Raw genomic sequence first — 14,555 nt, forward strand, 5'->3', positions numbered from 1 at the left:
CATGCCTAACTAGAAATAAGAAGAATAAGAATAAGAATAAGAAGAACATGACAGTGGACAATGTCATTCTTGCTATCCTCCCAACATTAAATTGTCAACCTACTGACAACCTAGACCCCAGTGTACAGTTCACGAATACAATAAAATCATGGTTGATACTATGGACAAAATTGCCCCACTCAAACTGCGAACAAGTAAACCTAAGGCCCATTTAAATAAATGGTTCACGCCTGAACTCAAGGCCTTATGCCTAACAAAGAGAAAATGTGAATCTGTCTTGAAACTATGCCCAACTGATGAGAATAAGGCCAATTTAACCCCTATCTCTCGTCACTACAAAAATGAAGTCTGCCTGGCAAAGCGGAATTCCTATAATGACCGCATTGCCAACTCTAATTCAAGTATGAAGGAACTTTTTTCCATACTGAAAGAACTCGAATCACCTATTACCACACCAGACACTTGCACCATGGATCAGACCTGGTGTGCAGATATCCAACACGCATTACCAAACAAAATAAACGCCCTCCAAAATAAAATCCAACTAAAAAAAGACTCGCTAAACCTTCCTAATCAGCCCAAGCCACCGCCTAATGTTATCCTCAACACGCAGACTAACAAATTCTCCTTCACCAAGACCACTACATTAGAGGTAGAGAAAATCATCCTCTCCCTTAAACCCTCCAATTGTAAAGGTGATATCTGCCCAGCACAGTTGCCAGAGATTTATCACCTTTCATCTCCAAACTCATGAATGCCTCTTTCTCTACAGGCAACATCCCTGCCAATTTAAAAAAATCTTGCGTACTCCCGCTTCTCAAGAAGCAGACACTAGACCCTCTCATCCCTACTAATTACCGCCCGATTACCACGGTACCATTTTTATTGAAGATATTGAACAAAGTGGCTTATACACAGATTCAAAAACACCTTGAACTACATAAGTTACTAGGAGCTAGATAATCTGGCTTCCGTCCACTACATGGAAATGAAACAGCCCTCATTGATTTAAAGACCCAAATAGATGACTGAGAGATCAAGGAAAGACAGCACTCCTCCTCTTACTTGATCTCTAAGCTGCTTTCGATCTTGTGGACCACAAGGTCCTCTGCAGACATTTGGACTCTCCTGCTCATTTCTCCAACAAGGCCATAAAATGGATAGAATACTTTCTGAGTGAGAGAACTGAGAGTTTTCTCTCCCTCGGCAGCAGCAGACCCTACACCCATCACATGTGGAGTCCCCAAGGGCTCCTGTGTTTCCCCAACATTATACAACATCTTCACCAAACCTCTTTTCGATGATCTGGACCATCTAGGTATCACCTACACTAACTATGCAGATGATACACAGATTCTCCTCCCGCTTTCTGGGGATCATAGTAAGGACAGGGAGTTGGTGAATAGAGTGTATCTTATAATTCAGGCATGGATGGCATCCCATGGTCTTTGCCTGAATGATAAGACAGAGCTGATCATTCTGGGCACGCAAGCCAATATCAATAAATTAGGCCCACACTACTCCGCGTTCAGTATAGACGGAAATGTCATCAAGGTCTCCAGGGAAGTAAAAAGCTTGGTTTTTACCTTAATTCTACCATGTCATTCACTAAACGGGTCAACTCCTTAGCTTCTACTACAGCCTATACCTGTAAATTAATAAGAGCAGGTAAGCCCTTCCTATCCAACGACCGCTGTATGATCCTGGCGGGAGCCTTAATACTTTCCCGACTCGACTACTGTAATGCCCTTTATGGCGGTGCCAACAAAGCCATTACCCAAAGGCTACAAACTCTACAAAATAATGCCCTAAGAGCTGCGCTTGGCATAAATAAAAGGGAGCATATCTCCTCTATTAGACGCCAACATAAATGGCTTACTACTGATAACAAAATCCATCTAAAAATGATCTCCCTGACCCATAAAGCTCTTAACAATGCTGCTTCTAGCTACTTGACGGATAAAATAAAGAGAAAAATATCTAGCAGACCGACAACAACTGCCAACTCCAATTGCCTGGTTGTACCAAGATTTAAACTTGCCGAAATTGGCGGCATCAGCTTCCCTGTGACAGCCGCTAACCTGTGGAATGCTTTGCCACATAACCTGAGAGCAGACCAACCCTTCTCACACTTCAGAAGGAACTTCATCAAACACATCAATTCTAATAACTTGTAATCACCCCCATTAGATACTTTTGTATCCTCAGCCTAACTGGACTGTATATATGTATTATTAGAAATATATCAGCAAATGTATATAACTTTAACATTGCTTGTAAACCTATTGCACCTTGTATATTAATCTTCTGTAACTATTTGTATATACCTGTAAGTATGTAAACTGTACATTTCTGTAACATTATAAATTCTAGATTCTTGTAACATTGTAAGCGTCGCATATTCTTTCTGCTGCGCCCGGTTACCCTTGGGTCTGGCGCGCTTTATAAATTAATAAACAAACAAATAACAAACAAACCACAATGTCAATTCTATTCATTGTAAAATAGCACTTTGCATTCCTAATGTGTGCCACTTTGAATAGCACTGGCTTATGTGATGATCCTCCAGATTACATCACTTCTCCCCATGGGGGAGACCCTTTCCATGAGGCTAGGGACATGAGTCTGCTAACCGAAAGGCCCCCTATGGGTGGTAACATGCAGGCGGATCTCATGGGGAGGGACTTCCCTCCTGGGGACAAGGACGTACATTAGGGACAGAGTCCCTTTATCTCCCAAACCCACCCAACCCTTCCTTACCTATGGTAAAGTCTGAGACGATGTGTTATTGGAATGTGTCAGACAGTCTCACTATGCTAGATTCTAGGTCGAAGAACCCAAGAATGCTACCGTCTGGCATGAAGAGTTTAACCAGCTGTTGTCAATCGAATGGACGCTACGCTGGGGCAGTCCCAGCTATTTAAGCTAAACGGTAAAGGACAAGGAGAGCAACCTCCTGAAGGAGAAATCGTCACGCTAGAAGGCTGCCAAAAAAGCCCACAAGTTAAAAACAGGGCGTGCAAAGGCTGTTTCAAAGCAGCATGGAGAAGTGCCGAGAAGGAGTCGAGGGACAGCAAGAAAGCTTCTCTGTCAGCCATGAGTCGACAATGCTGAAGTTGAGTCAGTGTGTTAGTGGTGTGACCTGTGGTGGGTGGACTGTGTGGTCCAAGAACTATGCCAAGACTGCCAATACTAGCCTACTGCCAAGCCACATAGGCAATTGCATGGGAAGTATAAGGAATTGTGGTAGTTGCACAAACTCTACCGGGTGAATCATTTGGTATGAAACTTGCGCCCATACTGACAGCAGTAACGGGCCGCAAAGTCAAGTTGACTGAAGAAGAACAGAAGGAGAAAGAGAAATAACAAATCAGTGAAGAGTCACCAGAGAGAGGGTAATGGGAACCGTAGTAAGTCTGGGGAGGCGGGAAAACCTGAGAAGGCGAAATCAGAAGTCAAGAGAGAAGTAGATAATTTTGTGAGTCAACTCCCTGGTCAGTTCCATAAGACTGTGATATTGAAGAGTCAAAAAGGACTCGGGGAGCCTCCTCCTCATCTTGATGGGGGCAGTTTGAAGAAGATTGGTAAAGAATGGAAAAGTCAAGGAGATCTTTTGGAGTCCCTACCTCATCCCGGTGGGGACAAGTTGAAGGACAGTGTTCAAGTAGAAAGAATCCTAAATCTGTGGAGAGAACGTAAAAAATTCATGAAGAATTTAAAATTCAAGTAATTTAAGAAAATCTTGAGTCAAGAAGAGCTTGGGGAGTCTTTCCCTCATTTAGGTGGGGCAAGTTGAAAGACAGTTTGCAAGTCATAGCCATTCTCCTAGTCCCTTGATATTTGTGGAACTTTTTGAAACACGAATTGTAAGGGACTTTTAGCAAGGAGAAGGGAGTCATGCTTCTGGGGCAGGATAACAATTCTTCAGTAAGCTTAGTGATTTGTGTTTAAGTGACACAGATAGAGTAAGAGTGTGACTAGGGCGGTACCTTTCGTGATCAATTGTACGGATCCCCTCAATGAAACCCAGCCTAATGTCTCCTCCCAGGTGGTCAGGGAAAGGCAGACAATTCCTGATCCTAACTTTGGGGGTGGTGTACTGCGGGAGGTTCACCTGGGAGGAGACAAGGCCCAGGGTGGTGTGGAAATCATGTGGACAAGGAAAACCTTTCCAGGTTACCAAAACAGGTAATGGCGTATTGTCATTGTAATGTCCCTAACCTACATAGAAAACCTGTGGTCTGGGCACAAGTATCATACAATCTGAGCAAGCCTTACCAATGAAAGGATCCTTCAAAGTATTTCAGGATAAACACCCTCCTTACTCCCAAAGGTTTAATCTAAAGGAATCCAGAAATATTGCCTTAAATAAAGTGTCTTTCCCTGTAACAACGATTTCTAAAAGGTTCAATTTTAAAAGACCTTAAGAGAAGTAAATCTACCCTTAAAGTCAAACAAATACTTAAACGAACTGACTTTGTTGTTGAAGACTACATGTCCCATAATCCTATAAGTACTGAGGCAAGGAAGAGGGCTAAAGAGGCATGTTGTAGCAGTACTCAGGCAATTAAGCCGAACAGCGCACACCGGACGGAAACTGGGAGGCATAAAAGACCCTGCCAGGTGCAGTCAATTAGAAGGAGCTGGAACTGTGACTTAAGTGAAGCAGAGAGAAGCAGGCACAGCGCTGGCAAATCAAGCAGAAGTGGGAGAACCAGAGGGATGCCAGAACGTGGATGCAGCAGATTTCACCTGCTTGTTCTGAGAGGGTCCTGTCCCCCCAAACTCTGAAGTGAAGAGGCTGCACAGCGGAAAACGTGCAGGGAGGCTGTCTTTCTCCATGTGAACCTTATTGCCCTGGTTGCTGTGCAGGAAATGTGTCTGAAACCGAAGCAAGGAGCTGTGGGTGAGTCACAGGTCTCAGGAGCAAGATGGGCTCCTTGAATGAGTGGCCGGACCGGAGACACCTGAGCAGAGGAAGGGTGTGGTCCCTGTGAAGTCCGAAGCAGTAGAAGCTGTGCCCGAAGTCGACCAACCTGTGGAACAAGGATCACAGAAGCTGATGAGTCAAACTGCCATTCTGATTCCTTGCACGAGTACTGCCGGCAACAGTATCCATTCAAATCCTCACTCACATAGAAGTTGAAGTGAGCTGATGTTTTTTGTTGCATTCGTTAACACAGGAACAATGGAGAAAAGCACTTGCGTGTGAATGGTAAGGTATCTTTTACTCATTTGAAAGCAAATGCTACTGAAAGAGACTTGTTAAGCCCTTAAACCTATGATGAAGGGGTTGTGTGTCTCTTATTAAGCAGAATTAATATTGTGGAAGACCATTGTTAAACACTTGAAGCCTTTAAACTTCATGAAGAAGTGGCCGCACATGCCTAATTTCGTTTCCCAAGTAAAAAGTGAACTTTACCTCTTTAGTCAAACAAATAAGCTTTGTTCCTAAAAGAAGTCAAATGTTTAAAATTGTATCTGCAGTTGGAGAGAGTGCAAGCATTGCCCAAGCCAAGAGAATTCCCTTATTGGGATTGACAGAAGCCTTTCTCAAAGCCAGAAACAGGTCTAACAATTGCTCTGAGCCCAATAGAAGTTCAATCTTGCCCAAGCTACATGTGTACAGGCATTACCTAAAACCAAGAGTGGCACCGAGGTTTCTAGGTAATTATGTGGCTAACCATGGCAAAGAGGTGAAGGCAAAGTTTGGGAAGGGGAACCTTGCTGCTTATATACAATACTGAAGTTGTGGTTGTAGACCGACAAGAGAGGCAAAGAGGCTGCCCCTTTTGAAGAGATATTCATAGGAAGAGTGCCTTGCCTATTTGAAGGTGTTGCCCTGCCTTAAAGTGAATCATGTCTAAACCTGTCTATCAAATGTAAAGTACTGAAGCTCTGGTAGTATATTTGGGTTGTCAATGAATGCAAGAATTCAATTGTCCTAATAAAGTGGAATGCTATGGGGCCAAGGAGAATGGCCTAATGGTAAACTGTGGTAGAAGAAAGGTTATTGAAGTAGAAGCAACAGAACTGAAATATCATCCTGACAAATATACCTATTGTGAATTCCAACCTGAATAGATGACTCATTACTGTTAACCAAGTCATTTGTTCCATTAATCTCTTGGAAGCTGCATTTCATTTTGAACTGTGTCAAGTCCTTTTGAATAAATGCAAGTGGTAAAAGGACATTGTGGCTGGGAAGAAACATTAATGCTACTCTGAGGAAGAGAAAGTCTTTATTTCATCAGAACAACTTGTGTTGTTGTTGGAACTGTGCTTGACAAATCTTTACCATAATATTGAATTTTCAAGAACTGAACTGAGAATTTACTACGTATGTGGATTTCCTTATATTGTTTTGATGAAAATTGAAGGTGAATGCACCTTGAATCCTGCGGAAGGGAGTTCATCCAGGTTACTAAAACGTTGTCAATATGCTGTAAATGTCATTGTTGAATTGCCATATATTTTCTTTTCTATTTGATATTTTCTTTTGTATTTTATGTTTAGTGGGAAGGACAGAACTCCTGTGTTAGTGTTTCCCTTTAGTTTGGTTAGGTAGGGAAACCCACAGCTAAATTTTAATACAATGTTTATGGAATTTGTGATTGATTGAAACTGAGGAGCCCTGAGGAAGCGCTTGTTAGCTCGAAACACGTGTTGGCTCAGACTTCTTAAGTTGGCTCAGATTTGTTAAATAAAATATGATGGCTCAAATTTATTAAGAACAATATGATTGATAACTTCCAAATAAATGTGAACATGTAAATTACCATTCATCTCACACCCAGTGTTTAGTGTTTTCCATAAGGAGCGTACCTTGAACACCTAGACTTCAACACCCAACCCTTTCTTACCTATGGTAAAGTCTGAAAAGATGTGTTATTGTAATGTGTCAGACACTCTCACTATGATAGGTACTGGGATGATGAAGAAGAACCCTGGTCCTATTGAAGAGTCCAAAAGGACTCGGGGAGCCTCCTCCTCATCCCGGTGGTGGCAGTTTGAAGAAGATTGGTAAAGCATTGAAAAGTCAAGGAGATCTCAGGGAGTCTCTACCTCGTCCTGGTGGGGACAATTTGAAGGACATTCTTCAAGTAGAAATAATCCTAAATCCATGGAGAGAACTTCAAGAATTGATGAAGAATTTAAAATTGAAGTAATTTAAGAAAACATTGAAGAGTCAAGGAAAATTCAGGGAGTCTCGGCCTCGTCCTGGTGGGGCAAGTTGAAAAACTGTGTTCAAGTCAACGCCTGCAAAAAACAGATGGTAAACTAGGAGAAGCGAGCCTTATTAGATGAAATGGGGTATGTGATTGTTTTTGTGGCCTCCTGCGCTTCGGCTTTTTTAATTTTTCAAATAATATCGAAACATTTTCGGGAGAGGTGTGTTCTTGTATTTTACTATCACTCAGGTAGTGCCACCATTCCAAAAGGTGTACATTAACAGCTCCTGAAAGATGATGGGACATCCTGTTTTCAGAGTTAGACACCACCAGAGTTTTATCAGACTTCGATACTCTGGTATTTGTGAGACCTTTAATTGTCAGGGCTATTTGGAGAATTGAGTGATCACTTGTTTTCGTTCTTGTAATTTCAAGAGGTCCAATGTGATGTTGCTCAAGGTTTCCTATGAAAATATAGTCTATGACTGACGATGAATAGGTGTTTGACCATCTGGGTGTATTTTTCAGGGTGCACCCATTTAGTAAATTAGTTTGTGTGAATACAAGTTGAATGCTATTGATGGGTAACTTCTACTGTCTAGGTCTGGCTTGAGCTGTGGGAGTCACCTTAACTGATGCCTCTCTCAACTCCCCGGTGGACATTATATCTGGCCCAACACTATCCCAATGTTAGTGTTCTATGGGGAGTTGGGTTAGTGCCCTGCTCTCAGATTGACTCAGGACAATTCTTTCACATCACTCTTGCATTCATCTCTCTACTCTTCCAGTCTTCTCCCCTTCTCTCCACCCTGCCAACCTTCTGTCCCACTGATCTCTCACTTCTAATAGCTCTCACCTCCACCCTTTGTTGTTAACTATTTTCTTTCTTCCCCTACTACTGCACCTTCTCCCACTACTACCACTTCTCCTGCCGCTACTACCACTTTTGCTTCCATATGACCACTACTCCTTTCACTTCTATCACTCCTCCTCTCAGTACTACCACTCCACCTCTCACCTCTACTGCTCCTCCTAACACTACCACCACTCCTCCTCTCACTTCCACCACTCCCCTTACTGCTACCTCACTCAATCACCACCCCTTTCAACCAGTATCAGTTGCCTCACATTCACACCCTCCACTACCTCTGTTTGTTTTTCCACTTGTCTCGCACAAACGTACACTCACACCGCAGAACCTCTTTCACACCTTCCCCAGTACTTCACATCGCAAAGAAAATAGTTCCATAGACTTTTGTTTCCCTCTCTCTCCTGCTGGTCTCTTGGTTCTTCTCCACCAACACCTCTGACCTAACCCGGTGGTCCCACCACTTCCCCTTCCTGTTCCCTACTGAAATACTCCCCCCCCCCACTGCTGTAATTATACTGCTGCCCTTGGCCAGTTAAAATCTGTATTCCCCTCCTGGCAAGTGTATGTGCCGCTCAAAGATTTTAAATGGGGGCTATGCCCTGCTCGTTTACTTTCTAACAGCGGGCTATAGGTGTAAATGGCATCAGAAAACTGGTGTCACGGTGCATGTGCCAGTTCATGGGTTTGCAGCTCCCACAATAAGTGCAGGGAAGTATTTGCCTCCTTCCACCCATGCCTGAAGTTCTGTGAGCTTGGGAAGTCACAACACATCTATTGGCCCGACTTCCAGGGATTTCCGTGTAATCTATGGCAATATCACTGCTTGACAGGCCTCTCTTTCTCTGCCTCTGCAGCAGATGCTGGAGGTGCATCCGTGTTCCATTCCTTTGGGCTTTCTTTGCTGGGTCCTGCTTCTTCTTGGGTTAGTGGCTTGCAACAGAGGGGGTGAGGAGTTAGGAGGTCTGTGTTATAATGTGCATCTGAGGTGAGGTGGTGACATCACTGTAACTTGGAATGTGGTGATGTCAGCATGAGTGGAGTGTTGGGGTTTTATTCTCTAAAGCTGGGTTCTATGCTTGACAGTTAGAGATATGCTGGCTTGAGGGGACATGCCAATGTTGTTCCTGGCAACTATACTACAATAAACCTACTTTTAACTTACCTGCTGGTCCGGGCGTTGCTTCAGGTACCTAGTTATTACAGTCTGCACCAAAACATCTTTGTTCTGGGGCGAGGGGTTGGGACTAGGGTATCTTGTGCAGCCCTGAACAGCTCAGGGGCTGAATTATTTGTGGGCAGCCTTTGCACTGGCCTGGTCACATTGCCCACTCTTAATTGGCAGGGCCCTTTTTTTAGATTTTAGATTGCATTGCTTTATTGACCAGATAGGAAAATGGGAAGGCATTTAAAATATTCCAAAGCCTACGCACAGTGCAACCAGTTCTGGAATGTAGGTATATCAGAGAGGTAGACAGGTGGATCAAGCAAGGGCCCTATCATCCTTCATCCCCACCACCGCAGGAAAAATCGGGAGGAAGGAGGAAGTTGAAAAGGAGTGTTGTGGCCCCTCGCTACTGAGAAGGAACATGAGTAAAATACCCTGTTCTATGGAATGTGTTCCACTCTACATTTACGTTTTAGCTCACTGTACCCTTCACAGAGGAGTAATATCCATTTGCATATCAGTCTTTGTCCCACCCACAAGGACAGTCCAGCATTAAAATGCTAGGCAATTCTCCTCTGGACAAGAGTGCCATCAGCAACCCCAGACACGTGTTTCAGCCTTGTTGGACCTCCTCAATGAGGTGAAGGCACAGTGCCCTATGGCACAGTGAGCAAGGGGCCCAAGTCTGAATTACCCTGGGTTACTTCCGGTGAAAGTTTTACAGAGTATGGTAGAAAGGAGGAAGCCTTTGTGCTGCACCTGTTTAGGGTGATCCAGTATAATGTCACATTGTTCACTCTAGGGTCTGCAGCCTTTGGTTCACCAGATGTTTTGGTTTACAGCTCCCAATCACCCTAGCCGGCATTGGTGAGACAGAGAGATTACAGTAAGTGTAGTTAAAAACCTCAGAAGAGTCCCAGGTTGTAGACCCCCATACAAAGGTTTGTGCTGTTGTACAGTGTGATAAAACTATCATTTTGTAGCAGAGCAAATTGTGATATATGGGGATGGGTTAATACCCTGCTACACGTCTCCAGGCTTCATCTTTGTGATGTTGGTGGTGAAATGGTGAAAGCATTTGCCTCCAGTGGCAGGAGGCCAGTAGAGCTGTGCTCGACTCTCCCCATCGCCAACGTCTTCTACAATTGGCCTTTATTATAATGCATTTTGTTGCTTTTGCATGTCTTTGAGCAATAAAAAATGCCAAATAAAATTTAAAAAATTGAATCCACAGTGGAAGAGGATGTGAAAATGATATCTTGCTAGGATGTGAATCTAAATGGAAGGCTGAAAAATATCACTTTCCTATGGAAAACTACTACAATTCTATCTTGGAAGATAACTTCCAGAGCTGCCCATACATAATTCATACTGCATCATTAAACAGTGGCTAGCAGTGTGTGCTATTAAATGAACACTACAGGTTTCTGAAGTTTGAACTAGTTGCAGAAATGCAAGTGGCTAAAGACACGCTTGGCTTAGCCATTTTATGACACCAGGAGTTGATTTACAGATGTAATTAATCCCCTTGCCTTTAGAAAACTGCTTAGAAATATCAATAGCAGCCTCAAAACAGCACAGTTTGCTGTGAAAGGATAGCCCTGTGGGAGTGGTCTGGGCGTGGATGCGCTGGTTGTGGGCGAGGAAGGGCGTGGTCTATAGGGGGTGCATGAGCATGCACTGAGTGGGGACACAGTCAAGCAATGCCCATAGGCTGTATTGATGGTCACGCAGCATCTCCTCCTTTTCCAGAACTCCCATGCCATTGTTTTGCCTGACAGCTGGTGCTCATGTACCAGCGAGGAGACAAACATAACGAAGCACTGACGAATACCTTTTTGGTGAGATGAAGATGGCAGTTTACTGAAATGCAAACCAAAAACATGTGATCTTGCCTGGATGTTTCAATTATTAAAATAACAAATATGTTGATGGTTACTTTACAAGACCAAAAGGGTGACTGCTGGGGGCAGTGTATATCCCCATTGACTTCACACTTGCTGCTTGCCATGGAGATCATGCGCTTATCCGGCCAGCTAGAGAGCGCCATTCAGGGAGCCTAGTTATGCATTTTAGAAGGGAATTGTCAGATGTGCCTTCGTCTTCTGTTTGCTGTCGACCCCCCTTCATAAGTGATGGGGCCGAACTTCCTTCCAATCCTCTGAAATGTCTGAGTCCCCGCTCCATTCTACTGATCATACCCCAGGCTTGAGGCATCTGTTCACGTTTTGTTCCATATGACGATTAACCTCTGCATAGAAATACAGTAACTTATTACTTTAATTTGCATCTGCCCCAACCATTTAAGAGCTGTATGAAACATAACCAAGAAAGATGCTCTGAGTGGAAAGGAAAGCTCCACAGCTACACAAAGGGGGAAGGTAGGTTCTGTTCCTTGCCATTATGTTATCAATTTCCAGCCATGTTCCTGTCTCCAACCACACCCCATCCATGTCTCCACTCAGTGCCTCACCAGTATACCCATGTATGCATTCAGGAGCAGACGACGACTAGCTCTCCTGGACACATTTATTTTGCATACCTTAAATGCTCAGTACAACAATTTCATACTGGAAGGTGCTTGTAAAATGTTTACTGGAGCTTCCTCTTCTTGTTGGCAAATGAACACAGTGTGGTTTGGTGGGCAAGCATTTGGACCCAGCTTTAAGTGTAACTGTGTAGCATTAGTATGGGCTGTGAAGAAGTCCCATATTGAAGGTCAAGATGCTGCTAATGAGGATGGTTTGTGGTGCATCTCTCTGGGCCTCATTCTCTCCCAGCCCACAACAGGATCTTGGTGAACAGAATTGTGTAGTCTTGGGGTGTGCTTGGTAGTGATTCCTGATCTCTGAGCTTGGGACCTAGGAAAGAGAAACCGAAATAGATGCACACTTGCAGTTTGTCGGGCTTACTGTGAACCTCTCCCAACTACATACAGGTAGACTCAACAGAGGCAGCTCTACCCACATGGCAGCGACAGGAGTGGTTAGCTTGCAGGCATGTCTCGGAACTATGTCTGAATCAAGTGGCATCCATGACCGGCTGCCTGATTCCAAAAGGGCGCACCTCCCTCTTATGCCTTTGGCCTGTAAACCTGTGAGCTGCACAAATGAAAAGAAATGAACAGGGTAGACCGGTCCCTGGACCAGACAAGTCAGATCAGACAGGTTCACCCACTCAGACTATTATTTATTCAATTACCCACCGACCCAGAGGACAAAAAGGGGCGATGTTAAAGGACGGTGCGAAAATTGGGGAAGGTCAGAGAAAGCAGAGCAATGCAGAGCAGGAGAGCGGAGGGGAGAGAAAGGAGTGGCGTAAGGATTGTGTGCCAGGAGGGAAAGATCAGAAAATAGGAGCAGCGATGGGGAAGGAAGGATGGAAGGATGGAAGGAAGGATGGAAGGATGGAAGGATGGAAGGATGGAAGGATGGATGGATGGAAGGAAGGAAGGAAGGAAGGAAGGAAGGAAGGAAGGAAGGAAGGAAGGACTCAGCATTGACTAAGGCAAGGCAGAAAGAGGTCAGAGAGTGGGGGAGGGGCGAAATGTGTAGCCATTGGGATCCATGATGGGACAGGCCCAGATACCAGAATTTAAAAGATGAAAAGCTTGGTGGGCCTGGGAACAAAGACAGCTAGGTTGCAGTCCCTGAGCAGTAAACCGACACATTGGAAGATAGGTTAAGTGGCAATCGAAAGCTGGATCTCCTGGGTGTGGCAAGGCTGCTAATAACACAAAGGAAACCTTGTCCACATGATAGAGAGGAAAACTGTAGTGAGAGAGAAATGAGACTAGCCTCCACCTTCCTGCAAAACTCGTAGTGATAATCTGGTCCTGATGGGATTGTCAAGCCCATCAAAGAAAATAGTGAACAGTTGTGAACCAAAGCCTGCTGGCTCTGAAGCGTTTTGGGAGCCTACAACCAGAAAGTATCTCAAAGGTTCGATCCTAGAATGAGAAACCCTGTGAGGGAACTGAGCCTGTGGTGGACTCCTGCAAGACGAGAAGTTCATTGAAAACCTTATAATGGTGTCCAGCCCAAAGCTGAGAGACACAGGGGTGGGTGGGGGGTGCTATAATGATCCCTGCACAGACTGGGGAGAAATAAATGTCAGCAGCAAATGGAGGACCATGGTCTCAGAGGGCCAGCCTTTGCCAAAAGTATTTTGTAAACCAAGACCCAGAAATTTGATCCGTAGTCTCTGGAACAAAGGTCCAATAACTGTAAGATACTTTGCTGAGTGTAATGGTCAATACCCAGGATCTGTGAAGGATTTGCTTACATTTATCAAGAGAAAGCTATACTGAGGACAACTCTCATAAAGACGAACACTAACTTTGATTAACCATTCTTGCACTATTTCCCTTATGCTCTTTTGAAGGAGAAATATCCATTTGTCTTTTGATCTTTTCTCCAAACCCAAATAAGTTTTGTAATCAAACCTTATTTTGTTTGACCCTACCTTTGTCTCCCGGCCTCTGATTGATCCCTTACTGGTAGTGCAGCCACTCGTGCTGTACAAAGGTGCGTTGCTTTTCTTTAGTTTTGCTCATTTTAATTCTGTTTTCTCTTTCTAGGTGAAGTATTTATTTTCTGACAAAACAGGGACTCTAACCTGCAACATCATGCACTTTAAGAAGTGCAGCATTGCTGGTATCACTTATGGGTAAGTCGGGCATTATTTATGCTAATGTACGTGTGTTGTCACTGGGTTCACAAAAATCGTAGTTCGAATAGCCAAATGTGGTATATGTCTAATGTTTTTCTATTTTTTTTAAAGTAGTTTTATAAATGTATGAATCCGTTTTTAACATAGGATTCAAGCATATTGATATTGTCTCAACAATAACCATTATAAGAGCTAGAGAGGTGGCATAGCTGCAAAGCTCAAGCTTTATCTGTAGAACTTTGACAAGCTTTGAAATATCTCATCCAAGGTACATATAGTTGCACTCTAGGGAGAGGCGTCGGCCAATCAGCAGGCCTGGGACGTGATCCCTTGCATTCTCTTCTGGCTGCTGGTGTCTCTTCCCCCATGTTCACTTTGTTTTTGTGAGACACTGCCCCAAACCTTTTCCCCTCGCTCCACCCCCACCCACAGGAGTCCTCCTCCCTCCCCACAGAGATTCGCAAACCCTACACCCATCCTCCCCACCTAGATGCACACCGCTCGACCCCATTCAGTCCTTTGTTTTCCCAGAAACCTGCAACACCGCCATGTAAATAATTAAGGGACAATGTCCATCATCACAAGTGGTGGCAAATCAGCATTAAATTGGCAATTTACTGCTGAAATAGATTACCGTTACTGCCACTCGGTCCCATGGATTTATCATGGGATTATG

At 44.0% G+C, this 14,555-nt stretch overlaps 1 protein-coding gene across 3 annotated transcripts in view; it reads left to right on the top strand.

Moving 5' to 3' along the window:
* The window catches only part of ATP8A2 (ATPase phospholipid transporting 8A2), a 3,773,191-nt gene that overhangs the window by 1,375,026 nt on the left and 2,383,610 nt on the right, over positions 1-14,555 (top strand). For all 3 annotated transcript variants that reach the window (XR_011284127.1, XM_069639892.1, XM_069639893.1), the window contains exon 14: positions 13,788-13,876. Coding sequence is in view for 2 of the 3 variants with exons in the window: in XM_069639892.1 (XP_069495993.1) it covers positions 13,788-13,876 (89 nt within the window). In the remaining variant the exon portion in view is untranslated. The remainder of the gene's footprint in view (positions 1-13,787; positions 13,877-14,555) is intronic.

The sequence above is a fragment of the Ambystoma mexicanum genome, chromosome 7q (genome assembly GCF_040938575.1).
Source record: "Ambystoma mexicanum isolate Mex_15411 chromosome 7q, UKY_AmexF1_1, whole genome shotgun sequence".
Taxonomy (NCBI): domain Eukaryota; kingdom Metazoa; phylum Chordata; class Amphibia; order Caudata; family Ambystomatidae; genus Ambystoma; species Ambystoma mexicanum.